At 39.4% G+C, this 15,924-nt stretch overlaps 1 protein-coding gene across 1 annotated transcript in view; it reads right to left on the bottom strand.

Moving 5' to 3' along the window:
- The window catches only part of LOC130918656 (zinc finger protein 585A-like), an 84,823-nt gene that overhangs the window by 65,816 nt on the left and 3,083 nt on the right, over positions 1-15,924 (bottom strand). Inside the window, exon 2 of the mRNA XM_057840551.1 lies at positions 7,987-8,262. Within this exon, the coding sequence (XP_057696534.1) occupies positions 7,987-8,262 (276 nt within the window). The remainder of the gene's footprint in view (positions 1-7,986; positions 8,263-15,924) is intronic.

Here is a 15,924-nt window from a genome sequence, read left to right as displayed (position 1 = left end):
AGAGATAGCGGTCGCATGTCGTGGCAGCCCGCTGTTATTTTGTTATTGGTTTTCTTTATTATTGTTACCACAATAAAGTGGGTAAGCCAATACAGACTTCTCTCCTTCTTCCCCATATCCGGGACATTACAATAGTTTGGATTGGTCTTTTCGGCGAAAGTGAGCGGTGGACGACCGTCTTGGACGGAAAGCAAAGTTTGACTGAATTTGCGCGGAGAGGCGGGGCCCAAAATAAAGCCTTGCTCTATTTTCAGAGCGCCAGTCACAGTACAAGATTTATTAGTTCAAGCAGAGTAAAATGATACATATTCACGCTACAAGAAAGTTGTTTCCGTGTCCATCAAATGGTAAGAAAAAGCTGATTTGTACGAGTGACGTGTGGGCGCTTCCGTCAGGGGGGACATTTCACGCGGAGTGGCTATTTTTCGGCACAATACCGGCGCACCAACTTCGACAATGAGGGGCAGGTGTAGAGATGTCCCGATCCGATATTTGGATCGGATCGGACGCCGATGTGGGCAAAAAAAAATGCGCATCGGTATCGGATCGGAACACGGGAAAAATTCCGATCCAGACTTCCGATCCAGTTTTTTTTTTTTTTTTTTAAACTTCGGTCCGGGTTTTCCAGCGCACCGATTTACATAATCCATTCCAGTTTTTGCTTCGGTTTCCCTAAAATCCAGTCCGCATTTTACAGCACACCTTCAACACACTACATTTACATTACCGTCTCCCAATTTACCGAGAGACTTTATCGGTAAAAATGTCAGCTGTGTGGGATCATTTCACCTTAAAGGACGACAAAGACAAAGAGGCAGAGAGCAACATATGCCACAATAAAGTCAAGCGTAGTGGTAAAGCTGTAAGAAGTTTTAATACAACCAACCTAATCAAGCATTTAGCGAAATACCACCACAAAAAATATGAGGAGTTTGTTAAGAATTCATTCTGGATGACGAGCCATTATCTCACGTGAGTAAAGCCGCACCATCCAACACGCGATTCGGCCGTGGAAGATTCGAGAACGATTCACAAACATCCAAATTCCGATTATTGAAATATGTCAAGTAAAGCGGAACTAATACACAGCGCGGTCTTCGGGACGCAATGCGGTTATTGTAAACAAAGTAAACATAACTTGTCTTAGACCCGGTGTTCTGCCAAAATATGCTACATCAGCGAAACGTCCTACATTAGTCGAATTTGACACCTAAAGTACTACCGTGCGCTCTAAATTTGTTTTGTTTAGATGCATACAAGAATAACGTACTAAAAAAATGCCTGCAGAAAATACTTATCTGTAGTTATATCAAATAAGGACGGTTTAAATACGCTACGTGACTAATGTGGTCAACTGCTTCAAAGCTAACACAAAAAAAGACAATGGTTAAAAGTATGAGAGGGTAATACATGCTAAAAGTATCTTTGAGGCAGTGAAAAGTTTCTAAATAACTAAATAAAAACAAAAATAGTGAGTACTCGCCGCTTCTAACCGATGTGCGCATGCGTGTGGATGCATACGTTTTGCCACGTAGTAAGGAATGGCCGAACACCGGGTAATGCCAATGCTCAACTCACGGCTTTAGCTCAACTCATGCCGCTGGATAAAAAACACAAGAATACCTGACTGCTGCTGACGTAACGTCAACGTCGTTTTACTGGAGATAATAGATATCATATGTATATAGAACCAGATGCTGCACGACAGACTCGACTGCGTTAGCAACATTGAAGTATTGAAAACCAGATGTGTTAGTAAACAGCCGCCATCTTAAAGGAGGAGACTTCCCTAGTAGGCTGTTGTGAACCTTCCAAGCCAACCTAACTTTTTATCCAAAATATTCCTAAATCGGCAAAATCTTGACTTGAATCTATCTTCAAAACAGTTTTAAAACTTTCACATGTCGAAAGTAGACAGAAGGGAAATTATGGAAAAACGGAGCAATTTTAACAACTTTAACAGTTGATTCGCAGAATTAAATGAATTGAATGTAGTTTAAAGCTGCTGATACAGAATGGGGACTTGAGTATTTTATTTACCGTTTTAAAATGTTAACTTGATACTGAAATAGTCATTTATTTAAACGAGAGGCTTTTTATACAATTTTTGTAACTAATGCACGAAACATTAAAAACATCTAATAGCTTGGGGGATTTGGGGGATTTTCCACTGAGGTTGTTGGTCTGTTTTGCTTTTTTAAGACAGTTTACAATATTATTTGCACGTTTTACTGACTGACTATGCCATTTCTGTTTGTTATTTATAATGTTTTATGTTTGTCACTGAATAAACAGGTCAGTTTCTTGTTACCAACCGTTGTGTGTTATTCAAACTCACCTAATTCAGCTGGCTAGTTGTTATCAAGAGTACTAAAACCTTTTTCAACATGAGTCTGACAACTAAGTAAGGAGGCTAAATAACTTTAAACTTTAACACATGCTCAGATAGGTCGGTATAGGTCAGTATAGAGCAGGGCGGTAAACCGAAAATTTACCGTCACCGAAATTCTTAACGATGACCGACGTAATTTTGACCATGTCGGTAAATTCGGTAAATTAATAAAACAAGAAAACAGTCTTTTCATCCCGCTTTGATTCTGTGTTGTTCGTCTATGTTCATTCCCCTTTAAGAAAGCAGTGAATGTGCTTACGTAGGGAGTCACGTGATCATCAGGAAGCCAATCAAACAAAAGCCCGGTAAGCTAACGCTAGCAGCTAACGCTACAAGCAAAACGTGATGGAGTGTGGCTTAAGGGAGGTTCACCAAACTTTCAACCGACATTTAGTAGACTCTTGGTGGCATCCAGACGGGCTTTCACCCGCCGTCCTCCTTTGTTCTCACGATTTCCGGAGATGGTGCTTTCAGTGCTTTCTACTGGTAGCCAGGCTAACGCTAGCTAGCGGCTAACGCTACAAATGAACGTTATGGAGTCGGATAGAGGCTCTAACCTGGTCGAAACGGATGAACTTAATGAGTGGATTGGGCACGGACTGCATCTAGCAATTACTATGTGGCGTTATTTTGTATCTGTCTGTGTGTGTGATTCCTCTGATAGCTTTTGTGATGGTAAAGAATTCTGCATAAAGTACAATCCAACGGCGAAACTTATAATGACCGAGAAATGGCCCCAGCTATTTTTATTGTGCGTGCATTTATGAAAAAATGCACTGGGGGGGGAAAAAACCCTTAAACCATAAAGTAAACACTTGTATTTAATAATTATATCACAGCAGCCATTAACAATAAGTTGTCTTTTTGAAGTGTACTGTTCAAGCTGCAAGTCATTTGTGTTACAATTACATGTTTGCACAGGCATATTGATTTTGACAATGTACATTGTTCAAGTCATACACGCTGTTATAAATGTTCATACTTGAATTCTTATTGCTTACAATACATTTTTATTAGGGCTGTCAAACGATTAAAATTTTTAATCGAGTTAATTACAGCTTAAAAATTAATTAATCGTAATTAATCGCAATTCAAACCATCTATATAATATGCCATATTTTTCTCTAAATTATTGTTGGAATGGAAAGATAAGACGCAAGATGGATATATATTTTCAACATGCGGTACATAAGGACTGTATTTGTTTATTATAACAATAAATCAGTTCTAAATCAGTTATAGAAATTTTATTTTAAAACGCCTCTTAATGTTTTCGTTTTAATAAAATTTGTTAAATTTTCAATCAAAAAATAAACTAGTAGCCCGCCATTGTTGATGGCAATAATTACTTACACTATAAAATCAGTCGCACCCAAACGCCAGCAGAGGGCAGCAAAACTCCGCAAAACACAATTAACAGGTGGGCCTTTCACTCTAGTGACATTTAAATATGTCTGAGCTGGGCAAGTGCGTTAATTGCGTCAAATATTTTAACGTGATTAATTAAAAAAATTAATTAACGCCAGTTAACGCGATAATTTTGACAGCCCTAATTTTTATAAATTTAATGTTTAGACTGCATGTACAATTGTTAAATACAGTATATAAAATTGAATGCTGGTAAATAAATCAACAAGAAATAGTTAATCTGTATTTCATGCATTGATTCAGATTTTCAAATTATATAACAGTCCGCTTGGGCGAATTTATCGTCATTTATCGTTATCGAGATAAATCTGCTCAATTTATCGTGATACATGTTTAAGGCCATATCGCCCAGCCCTAGGTCAGTATCGGTATCGGATCGAAAGTGCAAAACAATATCGGTATCGGATCGGAAGTGCAAAAACCTGGATCGGGACATCCCTAGGCAGGTGTACTTATCTTTGCTATCAGACTGTTTCGGCTGACGGATATACGCAATTACGGCTAACGAAACTTTGATAAATGCGCTTTTTTTCAAATTTTGCGAGCTCTGGGACACTCGAAAAATGACTTATACCTCTCCTTGCTAAGTTAAGGGTACCTCGATGTGAGTTTGTGTGGAAATTTAGTTCACGGACAATGAAAAAAAACTATTCACCTTCTCACCGAATCTAGTAAAACTCTTTACACGGCTATTAGAATTCCCCCCCTAGTCCTTGAAATGGGTCCGTTGACAGAAGGACTGTTATTGTTGTGGTATACTTATAAGGGTCAAATAAAAAGAAAAAGAAGGACTACGACGGCCGTCTGCAACCCGCGCTTTCAATTCATTAACATTGTAATGAAGTTAAACTTGTGGTGGCATCGTACAACTGAGTAGACATGTGGTGCATCATTCTCTATAGCAGGGGTTGGCAACCTATGACACGCGTGTCAGCACTGGCACGCGAAGGGTTAACCAGTGACACGCTAGCGCATGGCAAAAAAAAAAAAAAAAAAGAAAAAGAAAAAAAAGCGCCTTTTTACCTGAAATTCAGACATTTTCTGTTGCGCGCCCTGTTAATTAAGCCACACACACATCCAATGGAATTCCTGTCTAAAGAGACATGGGATTTACTCACGTCATTGCTTTCACATATAAAAAGATGTCCCGAGAATGGAGCGGGTTGGACGCTTTCACAGACTGAGACTTGTCCCGTATTGCCCACTGGCGCTCTCTGTGCGGGAAGAGCCGCTGGCGCGATTTTATAACTTCTGACATTACGTCACTTTTGGTAGGCATCGGCTGTCACAATGTTGGTCAAATCGTGTTTTATTCCAGAGTCAGCGTTCCCAACGTCGTAACTGCAGCCAATTCAATCTCATCAAGACTGTATTTAAGAGTGTTATTCCCCCACCAAGATCTGCACCCGCGGCTCCACCCGGGCTGGTATGGGGCTAGATCAGTCTTCTAGCCCCACACGCCCGCGCCTTCCGTGGGCACCACGAGAGCGAGCCTCTCTCTCCCCGGGAAAAGGCTCGCTCCTAGCGGCTCCACCCGGGCCCGCCCCAGCGGCTTCCATGCGCACCACGAGAGCCAGCCTCCTCGGGGAGAGGCGGGCTGCTCCACTCGGGTTCTCGCCCGAGGCTTCCGTGCGCACCGCGATAGGGAGGCTTTCTCTCCCCGGGGAAAGGCTCGCTCCTCGCGGCTCCACACGGGCCCGCGCCCGACCCTTTCGTGCGCACCGCAAGAGCCAGCCTCCCGGGGGCCGCGGCGGCTCCACCCGGGCCCGTGGCTCTCCCCGGGGAGAACAAGTGCCAACGTCATTACGAGACAAAACATGAAATTTCATTCAAGGGTGAGTCTGACAAGGCAGAGACATTAAAACGTGCTGTGTCCAGGGTACAGTAAACAAACACACCCTGAAAACCTTTGTCACTGCTAAAAACACCGCCACCGAAGCAAGCTATCACTTTGCTCACTGCATTGCAAAGCAAGGAAAACCTGATGAAAAAAAGAAAAACTGATGGCGAATATATCAAAGAGGCGATCTTGTCAGGGTCAGAGGTTTTGGTTGATGGCTTGACTAACAAAGAGACACTCAAAAAAAAAAAAAGGATAAGCAGCTAAAAGCCACAAAGTAAAACCCCGAAATCAGAGCTGAGCCAAGGAAAACAGGGCCAGGGATCACATTAAGGTAGGTATCTTTTATCTTTGTAATATAAAAGAATATCTAAAATGCTGCATATAATTTACTGTTTAAGTTGATAGTGAACAACTAGCTAGTGAACTGTTGCAATTATTTTCAAGTTTTGACATTTTCTACAATATGCATTTATTCATTCATTCATTCATTTTCCATGCCGCTTTTCCATTTATTTTTTAGTTAATTGAAAAAGATTGGTATTTATACGATTTCATGTTGATGTTGGTGTTGTTTTCTTTGGGGTAAAATTACAGCTCTGTTGGATATAAAAAATTGGATGTGCGTCATTAATCTCGGTGTGGCACACTGATTGACAAGAAAATTTGAAAGTGGCACTCCACACCAAAAAGGTTGCTGACCCCTGCTCTATAGGATCCACTTCAGGGAAAATAAACATTTGATCATAAAGGCTAATTATGGATTTCTAGCCAACTTAGTCATTTCAATAGTAGGCTAATATAGCTAGTATCGATACATACAGCCAGTGTTGCTATCATTATAAGGCTTATACAAGACTTTTAATTTTTTGCGGCTCCAGACATACTGTATCTTTTTTTTTTTTGTGGGTCAAATATGGCTCTTTCATCATTTTTGGTTGCCAACCCTGAGTCACTACAAGATGCAAGTCGTACTATTGCTACGAGGAAAAAAAGTCATATTATGCTACGCATTTTACATACATGTACCGTAGCTGAGAGCTACGACTTTAGCCTAGGTAAAGAAATATTTCAAATGAGAGAAGTCCCGATCACGTCATCTTCAAAGTATCGGAATCGGCAAAAAATATCGGACATGCCTTTTTAAATTTTTCTTTTTCTTTTTTTTTTTAAATTAAATCGTTTTCTAAATGTATTTAACGTTACAGACATAATATGTTACACTCATCCAGAGTCTTTAGTTTAGGCTTAAGGTATGGTTATCAAATTTATCCCGATAACGGCGGTAATTTATTTTTTTTAAATGTGTCACGATGAAATATTTTACGCAATTAATGCATGCGCTGCAGGACCCACTCACGCAATGTCGCGCTCAATCTGTAATGGCGTCGTTTTACCTATATAGAGAGCTAAAACACAGCGTAAAATGAGTAGAGTGAATTTTGGCAGCCTTTTTGAAGTTGGCTTAAGCCTTACAATCCCTCTCCCTACGATTAGAAATATCGTGGGAAGCAACGAGGGAAAGCAAAGGAAGTAATTGATCTTTTTCTTAACACCCTATGTTATTTCCCAACGCAGAGAAGATATATCAAATGGTAGCACCACGCAGTCATGGTTGCACTTCCCATCATGCATTTGGGCATGGCTACAGAATCATTTACTGAAAGCTCAGCAAATACACTAGATGGCAATATTTAGTCACAATTTACAAAGTCACATTTATCCTTTAAGAATTACAAGTCTTTCTATCCGTGGATCCCTCTCACAGAAAGAATGTTAATAATGTAAATGCCATCTTGAGGATTTGTGGTCATAATAAGGAAATACAGTACTTATATACTGTATGTTGAATGTATATATTCGTCCGAGTTTTATTAATTTTTTTCTTAAAACATTGCCAAAATGTATATGATCGGGAAGAATTATCGGGAATGATCGGAATTGAATCGGGAGCAAAAAAAAGCAATCGGATCTGGAAATATCGGGATCGGCAGATACTCAAGTAAAACGATCGGGATCTGATCTGGAGCAAAAAAACATGATCGGAACAACCCTATTTCAAATATATCTTTGTTATAGTTCTTCTTGGGGGGAAATAATGAAAAAAAAACAAAAATTCACAATGGCACGACATGGTGAGGCTGTCCGACTCCGATGCAGCCCACCACTACAGCTTCAAAAAAATCCTAGAGGGAACACTGTTCTATATAATTTTGTATATTTTTTAAAATGAACAAGGAATTTATCTGCATCGACTACTACATTTTTGGTATCGTGACATCCTTAATTTGGATCATGTGGATTTTCAGACTGCCAAATGTTTTACCAAATTCCTCGGAGGTTTCGACGGATGGTTCTTGGGTGGGCTCGCCGTCGAATGAGCGGGACACAACGTCGGTATTGGATTTTTCTTTGTCGGCTTCTTCGTTGAGTTGTGGATGCCCTTCAGCAGCTTCGCTTTTGACAGACACGCCGGCCACTTGCGTGAAGGCGGCGCAGTATAATCCCTCGTCTCGACTGCTCCGTGTTTCCTCTTTAACGTGGAGCTGTTCCGATGGGCCACCCTCATTGTTTTGGGTGTTCACCGACACCAGACTGATGTCTGCACCAAAGAAGGAAGATGAAAAATGATTAAATGGAGGGATTTTGATCTACTCATTTTTGGCATACTGGTCCTTCTCAAAAAATTAGTATATTGTGATAAAGTTCATTATTTTCTGTAATGTACTGATAAACATTAGACTGTCGTATATTTTAGATTCATTACACACAAGTGAATAAGGTTGTAACGGTACATGTAATAGTATCGAACCGTTTTGGTTCATGGTTCTCGGTTCGGAACGGAACGTACCGAACGAGTGACGTAGTATAACCCTTACTTTTCAAGGCTGTGAGTTGATCGGGTTACAGTTTCTTTGTGCAGATTATATTTACTCTGTCTTCTCTACTATAATGAGGACCAACACGGTAGGACAGTACAACCCAGAAACGTCAACGGCGCGACAACGTGGCCGCCACGAGAACGCAGTGAAACGCGGGCGTAAAGTCAATCAGCCAGTGCACACTAGTCGCAGTGTGGCGGCGTGTCAGACGCGTCCCAGAAGCGGCTCAACGCGACGCACGAGAAAAGAACGGCAGAGTTTATTATTTGACGCGAAATGCGGCCCTCCTGCGTCAATACTACTAGCTAGGCTCGGGCAGACCGGAAGTCACTCATGTACAAATACGGTGGATCCGGTCGATTTTCAAACTAATATGCAGTCGTAACTAGGGTTGTTCCGATCATGTTTTTTTGCTCCCGATCTGATCCCGATCGTTTAAGTTTGAGTATCTGCCGATCTCGATATTTCCCGATCCGATTGCTTTTTTTTTTTTTGCTCCCGATTCAATTCCAATCATTCCCGATCATATACATTTTGGCAATGCATTAAGAAAAAAATGAATAAAACTCGGACGAATATACACATTCAACATACAGTACATAAGTACTGTATTTGTTTATTATGACAATAAATCCTCAAGATGGCATATATATTATTAACATTCTTTCTGTGAGAGGGATCCACGGATAGAAAGACTTGTGACTTTGTATATTGTGACTAAATATTGCCATCTAATGTATTTGTTGAGCTTTCAGTAAATGATACTGCAGCCAGTCAACCCAAATGCATGATGGGAAGTGGAACCATGACTGTGCGTAGTGCTACCAATTGATATATCTTCTCTGCGTTGGGAAATAACATAAGTTATCAAGAAAAAGATCAATTGCTACCTTGATTTCCCACGATATTTCTAATCGTAGGGAGAGGGATTGTAAGGCTTTAGCCTATTAAAAAAAGGCTCCAAAGGCTGCCAAAATTCACTCTACTCATTTTACGCGGCCTTTTATTTCTCTATATAGGTAAAACGGCGCCATTACAGATTGAGCGCGACAATGCGCGAGTGGGACGTGTAACGCATGCATTAATTGCGTTAAATATTTTAACGTGATACATTTTTTTAAAATTAATTACCGCCGTTATCGGGATAAACTTTGATAACCCTACCTTAAGCCTAAACTAAGACTCTGGATGAGTGTAACATATTATGTCTAACGTTAAATCCAATTAGAAAACGATTTAATAAAAAAATACATATACATTAAAAAAAAGAGAGGGACAATATTTTTTTGCCGATTCCGATACTTTGAAAATGACGTGATCGGACATCTCTAATCGTAACCCACTTTTGAGTCCATCAGATCTCTTGAGTGGTAGATCGTGGCACAGTTGACTTGTCTTTGTTGATTTACTGCTGTCTTCTTTGCTATAATAATAACCAACACGGCCCCGTGTTCAATACAAAACCCTCCTACCACAACAAAACAAGTAGGAACTAATATTCACATAGGAACTAAAGTTATACAAAATAAAATATACAATATAAATGAATACTACATGACATTTGTAAAATATAAACACATGACAAAATAAAATATAGCCCATTTAAATACAATAAATTGAAATGATCTAAAACACCTGTAATTAATAAGAATAATTTTAATTTAATTTTTTTTTTTTAAGTAAAAAACACTTTTTTGGATTGGTCGGATGAAATATGCTAATTTTTTGACATGGGAATTTTTGGTTTTTCTTGACTTTTTTGCCAAAATCATCAATATTAAAACAATAAAAGGCTTGAACTACTTCTGTTGCATGTAATGAATCTAGAGCTGAAACGAATACTCGAGCAACTCGAGTAACTCGAGTTTAAAAACTGATCCGAGTAATTTTATTCACCTCGAGTAATCGTTTATTTTGACAGCTCTAAGCATCACGTTTTGCTCGGACTACTTTTAATGCGGGACAACGCGCTGATGTCACGTGCGTAGAGGAAGAAGCAAAAAAAAAAAACTTACTGCAGCCGACAACCGCTACAAACGACGCCGACGTTGCTAAATACTAGCCCGCTCATGCTACGTTAGTTGCAGGTGGCGTCCAGTGAGTCTCATAGAGATCACATGTATGTTGAACTAGATGCGCAATGACAGACTAGGCCGCGTCTGGGCAGCGTTAGCAAACAGCCGCCATCTTAAAGCAGTAGAGCGCTAAGCGCTAATAAAGAGCGCTAAACGCTAATATACTGTATAAGATTAACGTTACTGTCACTACTAGCTCACCTTACGTTAGCACTGCGGAGGGCTAGGTTTCAATTAATTAAGACCGCTTTCGATGCGTGGCTAACGTGTCTTACATACAGGCTATAACATAACATAGCGTTGTGGAGTGATGAGCATGTCAAATAAAAACTCAACAATGCTAACTATCAATTTTAGCTCAGTAATCATTGCTGGATAAAACACCAAGTAGCACTACTCCCTGATGTGCTCCAATACAGCCTGTATCATACATTTATTCTGAACAGTGCAAAAACTTAAATCCTATCAGGACTTACAGTTTAGACTAACTTAAAACTTAACTAGAACTTAAAAATGGCTTGACACAAATAGAAATTTAATTGAAAAACGTAGGAAAAAATCCTAACTTTTAAGTGATGTGTGTTATCAAGCGTAAAGGCATTTTTAGGTGTGTTTATATATATATATATATATATATATATATATATATATATAAATAAGATCTAAAGGTTTTTTGAGTGAAAGCAGTGAATTAGTCATTTTTTAAAATTCTAGTTACATCTGAGATGCAATTGTTGGCTGTTTTCAACAATATACATCAAAAATAAAGACATTGATTGACTGAAAATGATAAAATGTCTTGTTTTCTCATGTATATCTATAATTGCTCTTCACCTAAAAATATATTTGTTTTATCCGATTACTCGATTAATCGATAGAATTTTCAGTCGATTACTCGATTACTAAAATATTCGATAGCTGCAGCCCTAAATGAATCTAAAATATATGAAAGTCTAATGTTTATCAGTGCATTACAGAAAATGAACTTTATCACAATATGCTAATTTTTTTAGAAGGACTAGTATTTGTGACACTTTCTGGCAGGTTATGTTTGTCATTTATATTTTCCTGCTGATGTAGAAAGATTTTTGCAAAAAAACGACTAAATATACATAAAAACTAAATTACGAATGCATTAAAAAAAACATTAGCCCAAACAAAAACTTGGCTTACGTTGGTCTTAACAGGGAGCAGATGGATTCAGCCATGTGAAATGAGGCAGACCAGAGGGCAGTCTATCCACCCTAATTAAATGTAAACACTTTCAAAATTAACCATTACAAAGCCACTTTAATTAAACAAATACTCAAAGCAACAATATTTTATTCGAATATTTTTTTCTTATCGAATAATCGAGTTAATCGATTAATCGTTGCAGCACTAGTACAAAGGGTCAAGACTAGGGCTGCAGCTGTCGAATATTTTAGTAATCGAGTAATCGATTGAAAATTCTATCGATTATACGAGTAATCGGATAAAACAAATATATTTTTAGGTGAAGAGCAATTATAAATATACATGAGAAAACAAGACATTTCATCTAATCTTAAACCATTTTCAGTCAATCAATGTCTTTATTTTCAATGTATATTGTTGAAAACAGCCAACAATTGCATCTCAGATGTAACTAGAATAAAAATTTTAAAAAAAGACTAATTCACTGCTTTCACTCAAAAAAACCTTTAGTGCCGTTACGCTTGATAACACACATCACTTAAAAGTTACGATTTTTCCCCACGTGTTTCAATTGAATTTCTATTCGTGTCAAGCCATTTTTAAGTTCTAGTTAAGTTTTAAGTTAGTCTAAACTGTAAGTCCTGATAGGATTTTGAGTTTTTGCAGTATTCAAAATAAATGTATGATACAAGCTGTATTGGAGCACATTAGGGACCAGTGCTACTTGGTGTTTCATCCAGCAATGACTACTGAGCTAAAATTGATAGTTAGCATTATTGAGTTTTTATTTTACACCCTCATCACTCCACAACGCAATGTTGTGTTAAAGCATGTATGTAAGACACGTTAGCCACGCATCGACAGTGATCATAATAGAAACCTAGCCCTCTGCAGGGCTAACGTTACGTGAGCTAATGACAGTAACGTTAATCTTATTTATTAGCGCTTAGCGCTCTACTGCTTTAAGATGGCGGCTGTTTACTAACGCTGCCCAGACGCAGCTGAGTCTGTCATCTCGCATCTAGTTCAACATACATGTGATCTCTATGAGACTCATCAGACGCTACCTGCTGCCAACGTAGCATCGTGCGGGCTAGTATTTAGCAACGTCGTCGTCGTTTGTAGCTGCTGTCGACTGCAGTAAGCTGTTTTTTGTTTTTGGTTTTTTTTGTGCTTCTTCCTCTACGCACGTGACATCAGCGCGTTGTCCCGCATTAAAAGTAGTCCGAGCAAAACGTGATGCTTAGAGCTGTCAAAATAAACGATTACTCGAGGTGAATAAAATTACTCGGATCAGTTTTTAAACTCGAGTTTAGAGCTGAAACGAGTACTCGAGCAACTCGAGTAACTCGAGTTTAAAAACTGATCTGAGTAATTTTATTCACCTCGAGTAATCATTTATTTTGACAGCTCTAAGCATCACGTTTCGCTCGGACTACTTTTAATGCGGGACAACGCGCTGACGTCACGTGCGTAGAGGAAGAAGGAAAAAAAGAAGAAAAAAAAAACTTACTGCAGCCGACAGCCGCCACAAACGACGCCGACGTTGCTAAATACTAGCCCGCACGATGCTACGTTGGTACAGGTAGCGTCTGATGCGTCTCATAGAGATCACATGTATGTTGAACTAGATGCGAAATGACAGACTCGGCCGCGTCTGGGCAGCGTTAGTAAACAGCCGCCATCTTAAAGCAGTAGAGCGCTAAGCGCTAATAAGGAGCGCTAAGCGCTAATAAATAAGATTAACGTTACTGTCGCTACTAGCTCACGTAACGTTAGCCCTGCGGAGGGCTAGGTTTCAATTAATTATGACCACTGTCGATGCGTGGCTAACGTGTCTTACATACAGGCTTTAACATAACATAGCATTGTGGAGTGATGAGGGTGTAAAATAAAAACCTAATCATGCTAACTATCAATTTTAGCTCAGTAGTCATTGCTGGATAAAACACCAAGTAGCACTGGTCCCTAATGTGCTCCAATACAGCCTGTATCATACATTTATTTTGAACACTGCAAAAACTCAAAATCTTATCAGGACTTACAGTTTAGAATAACTTAAAACTTAACTAGAACTTAAAAATGGCTTGACACAAAGAGAAATTCAATTGAAACACGTGGGAAAAAATCCTAACTTTTAAGTGATGTGTGTTATCAAGCGTAACGGCATTTTTGGTAAGATATATATATATATATTATATTAAGATATATATATATATATATTATATATATATATTTTTTTTTTTTAATAAGATCTAAAAGTTTTTTGAGTGAAGGCAGTGAATTAGTCAAGGAAGTAATAATGACAGTAACGTTAATCTTATTTATTAGCGCTTAGCGCTCTTTATTAGCGCTTAGCGCTCTACTGCTTTAAGATGGCGGCTGTTTACTAACGCTGCCCAGACGCAGCTGAGTCTGTCATCTCGCATCTAGTTCAACATACATGTGATCTCTATGAGACTCATCAGACGCTACCTGCTGCCAACGTAGCAGAGTGCGGGCTAGTATTTAGCAACGTCGGCGTCGTTTGTAGCTGCTGTCGGCTGCAGTAAGCCGTTTTTCGTTTTTTTTTTTGTTGTGCTTCTTCCTCTACGCACGTGACATCAGCGCATTGTCCTGCATTAAAAGTAGTCCGAGCAAAACGTGATGCTTAGAGCTGTCAAAATAAACGATTACTCGAGGTGAATAGAATTACTCGGATCAGTTTTTAAACTCGAGTTACTCGAGTATTCGTTTCAGCTCTAGTCAAGACTAAGGTGAACGCGCGGAGTTTGCCCATTTTGGCCGGATTGCCGGGGTCTCGCCGGCCCGGATCGTTGGATCTGCGCCAGCGCGGGTCTGGCGGTTTGGCTGGCGGGATTCCAGCGATCTGGCCGAAGGGTCAGATTCCTTCACGATACAATGTATAATACTGTAAATGTGAATACGTCTATGTAGGAACAAAGAACCTACTGCGAAAGCTCATATCAGAATTTACAATCCAAAATTGTTCAAAACCTAATAAAACGCATAGTTCCTTTCAGGTATAATTATTGCTGTATTTTTAGGACTATAAGTCGCAGTTTTTTTTGTTTCTTTTTTTTCTCATAGTTTGGCTGGGGGTGCGACTTAAACTCAGGAGCGACTTATGTGTGAAATTATTAACACATTATGATATCATATCACTTGCTATTTTGGTGTTTTGGAGTGACACTGATGGTTTGGTAAACTTGTTAGCATGTTCTTAATAGCTACGGCCACGTTCACGTTCTGCCTTTGGCAATGTGTGTTCAATTGTATTATTGACTTTTTTATATTGAAATGCATGCTTTACATTTGTGGCGCTTTCACGCCTACGTGGGGGCGCACTCACACTTGTTTACGCGGAGAAGAGCGCTCACACGCCAGAAGAAGACTGATAGCTACGCAGCGTATGAGTGAGTGGGCGAGAGAGAGAGAAACACGGCTGCGAACCTATGTTCATTGTTTATGCTTGTAAAATATCTCTACAGAGGCAACGCCTGTGTGCATCATCTTTTCTGTTGTTGTTGTTGTGTGTGTGTTTTCCACCCACGATCGGACAATAAGAGCCAGTTGTGTGGTTGTTTGAACGATGTCCTAATGCTAGCGAACGCATGCTAACCGTTTGCATCACTGCTGTAATAGCAGCTAATTATCATTTACTTACGTTGACGCGAACCTTTTGGGTATCGAGGACGAAATTGATTTGTATTATTGCTATTTTTAGTTTAACTCTTCAAATGATGGTGTCATAACGACGGCCAAAATAAAGTCAGCAAATTACACGGACGTCCGGCATCGTCATTTGGGAGTTTGGCTCGCTGTATAGACCCTACCCACCGACGTCACAAAATCACGTGCTCGCTGTATGGTTCCGCCCCCTTGTCCGTCATTTTGTGTCTGTATTATCAATGGTCTCAATTGATCGAGTAATTTATAATGCATTTCATGGAAGACCCGGTGCTTTCGGATACCATAAACTCACTTGATGCGTTGCATAAAAGGTGTTATGTGGAAAAGCTTCAGTTTATCCATATTTGATGCCTAAATCGATGTTTTTCGACCCGCTGTCTCCGCCGTATTTGCCTGACATCTGCTAGCTACCCTGATATGTACAACTATCTTGTCCAC

The sequence above is a fragment of the Corythoichthys intestinalis genome, chromosome 7, assembly GCF_030265065.1.
Source record: "Corythoichthys intestinalis isolate RoL2023-P3 chromosome 7, ASM3026506v1, whole genome shotgun sequence".
NCBI classification, from domain to species: Eukaryota; Metazoa; Chordata; class Actinopteri; order Syngnathiformes; family Syngnathidae; genus Corythoichthys; species Corythoichthys intestinalis.
The sequence above is the reverse complement of the archived record's forward strand: the minus strand, read 5'-3'. Positions and strand labels throughout refer to the sequence as shown.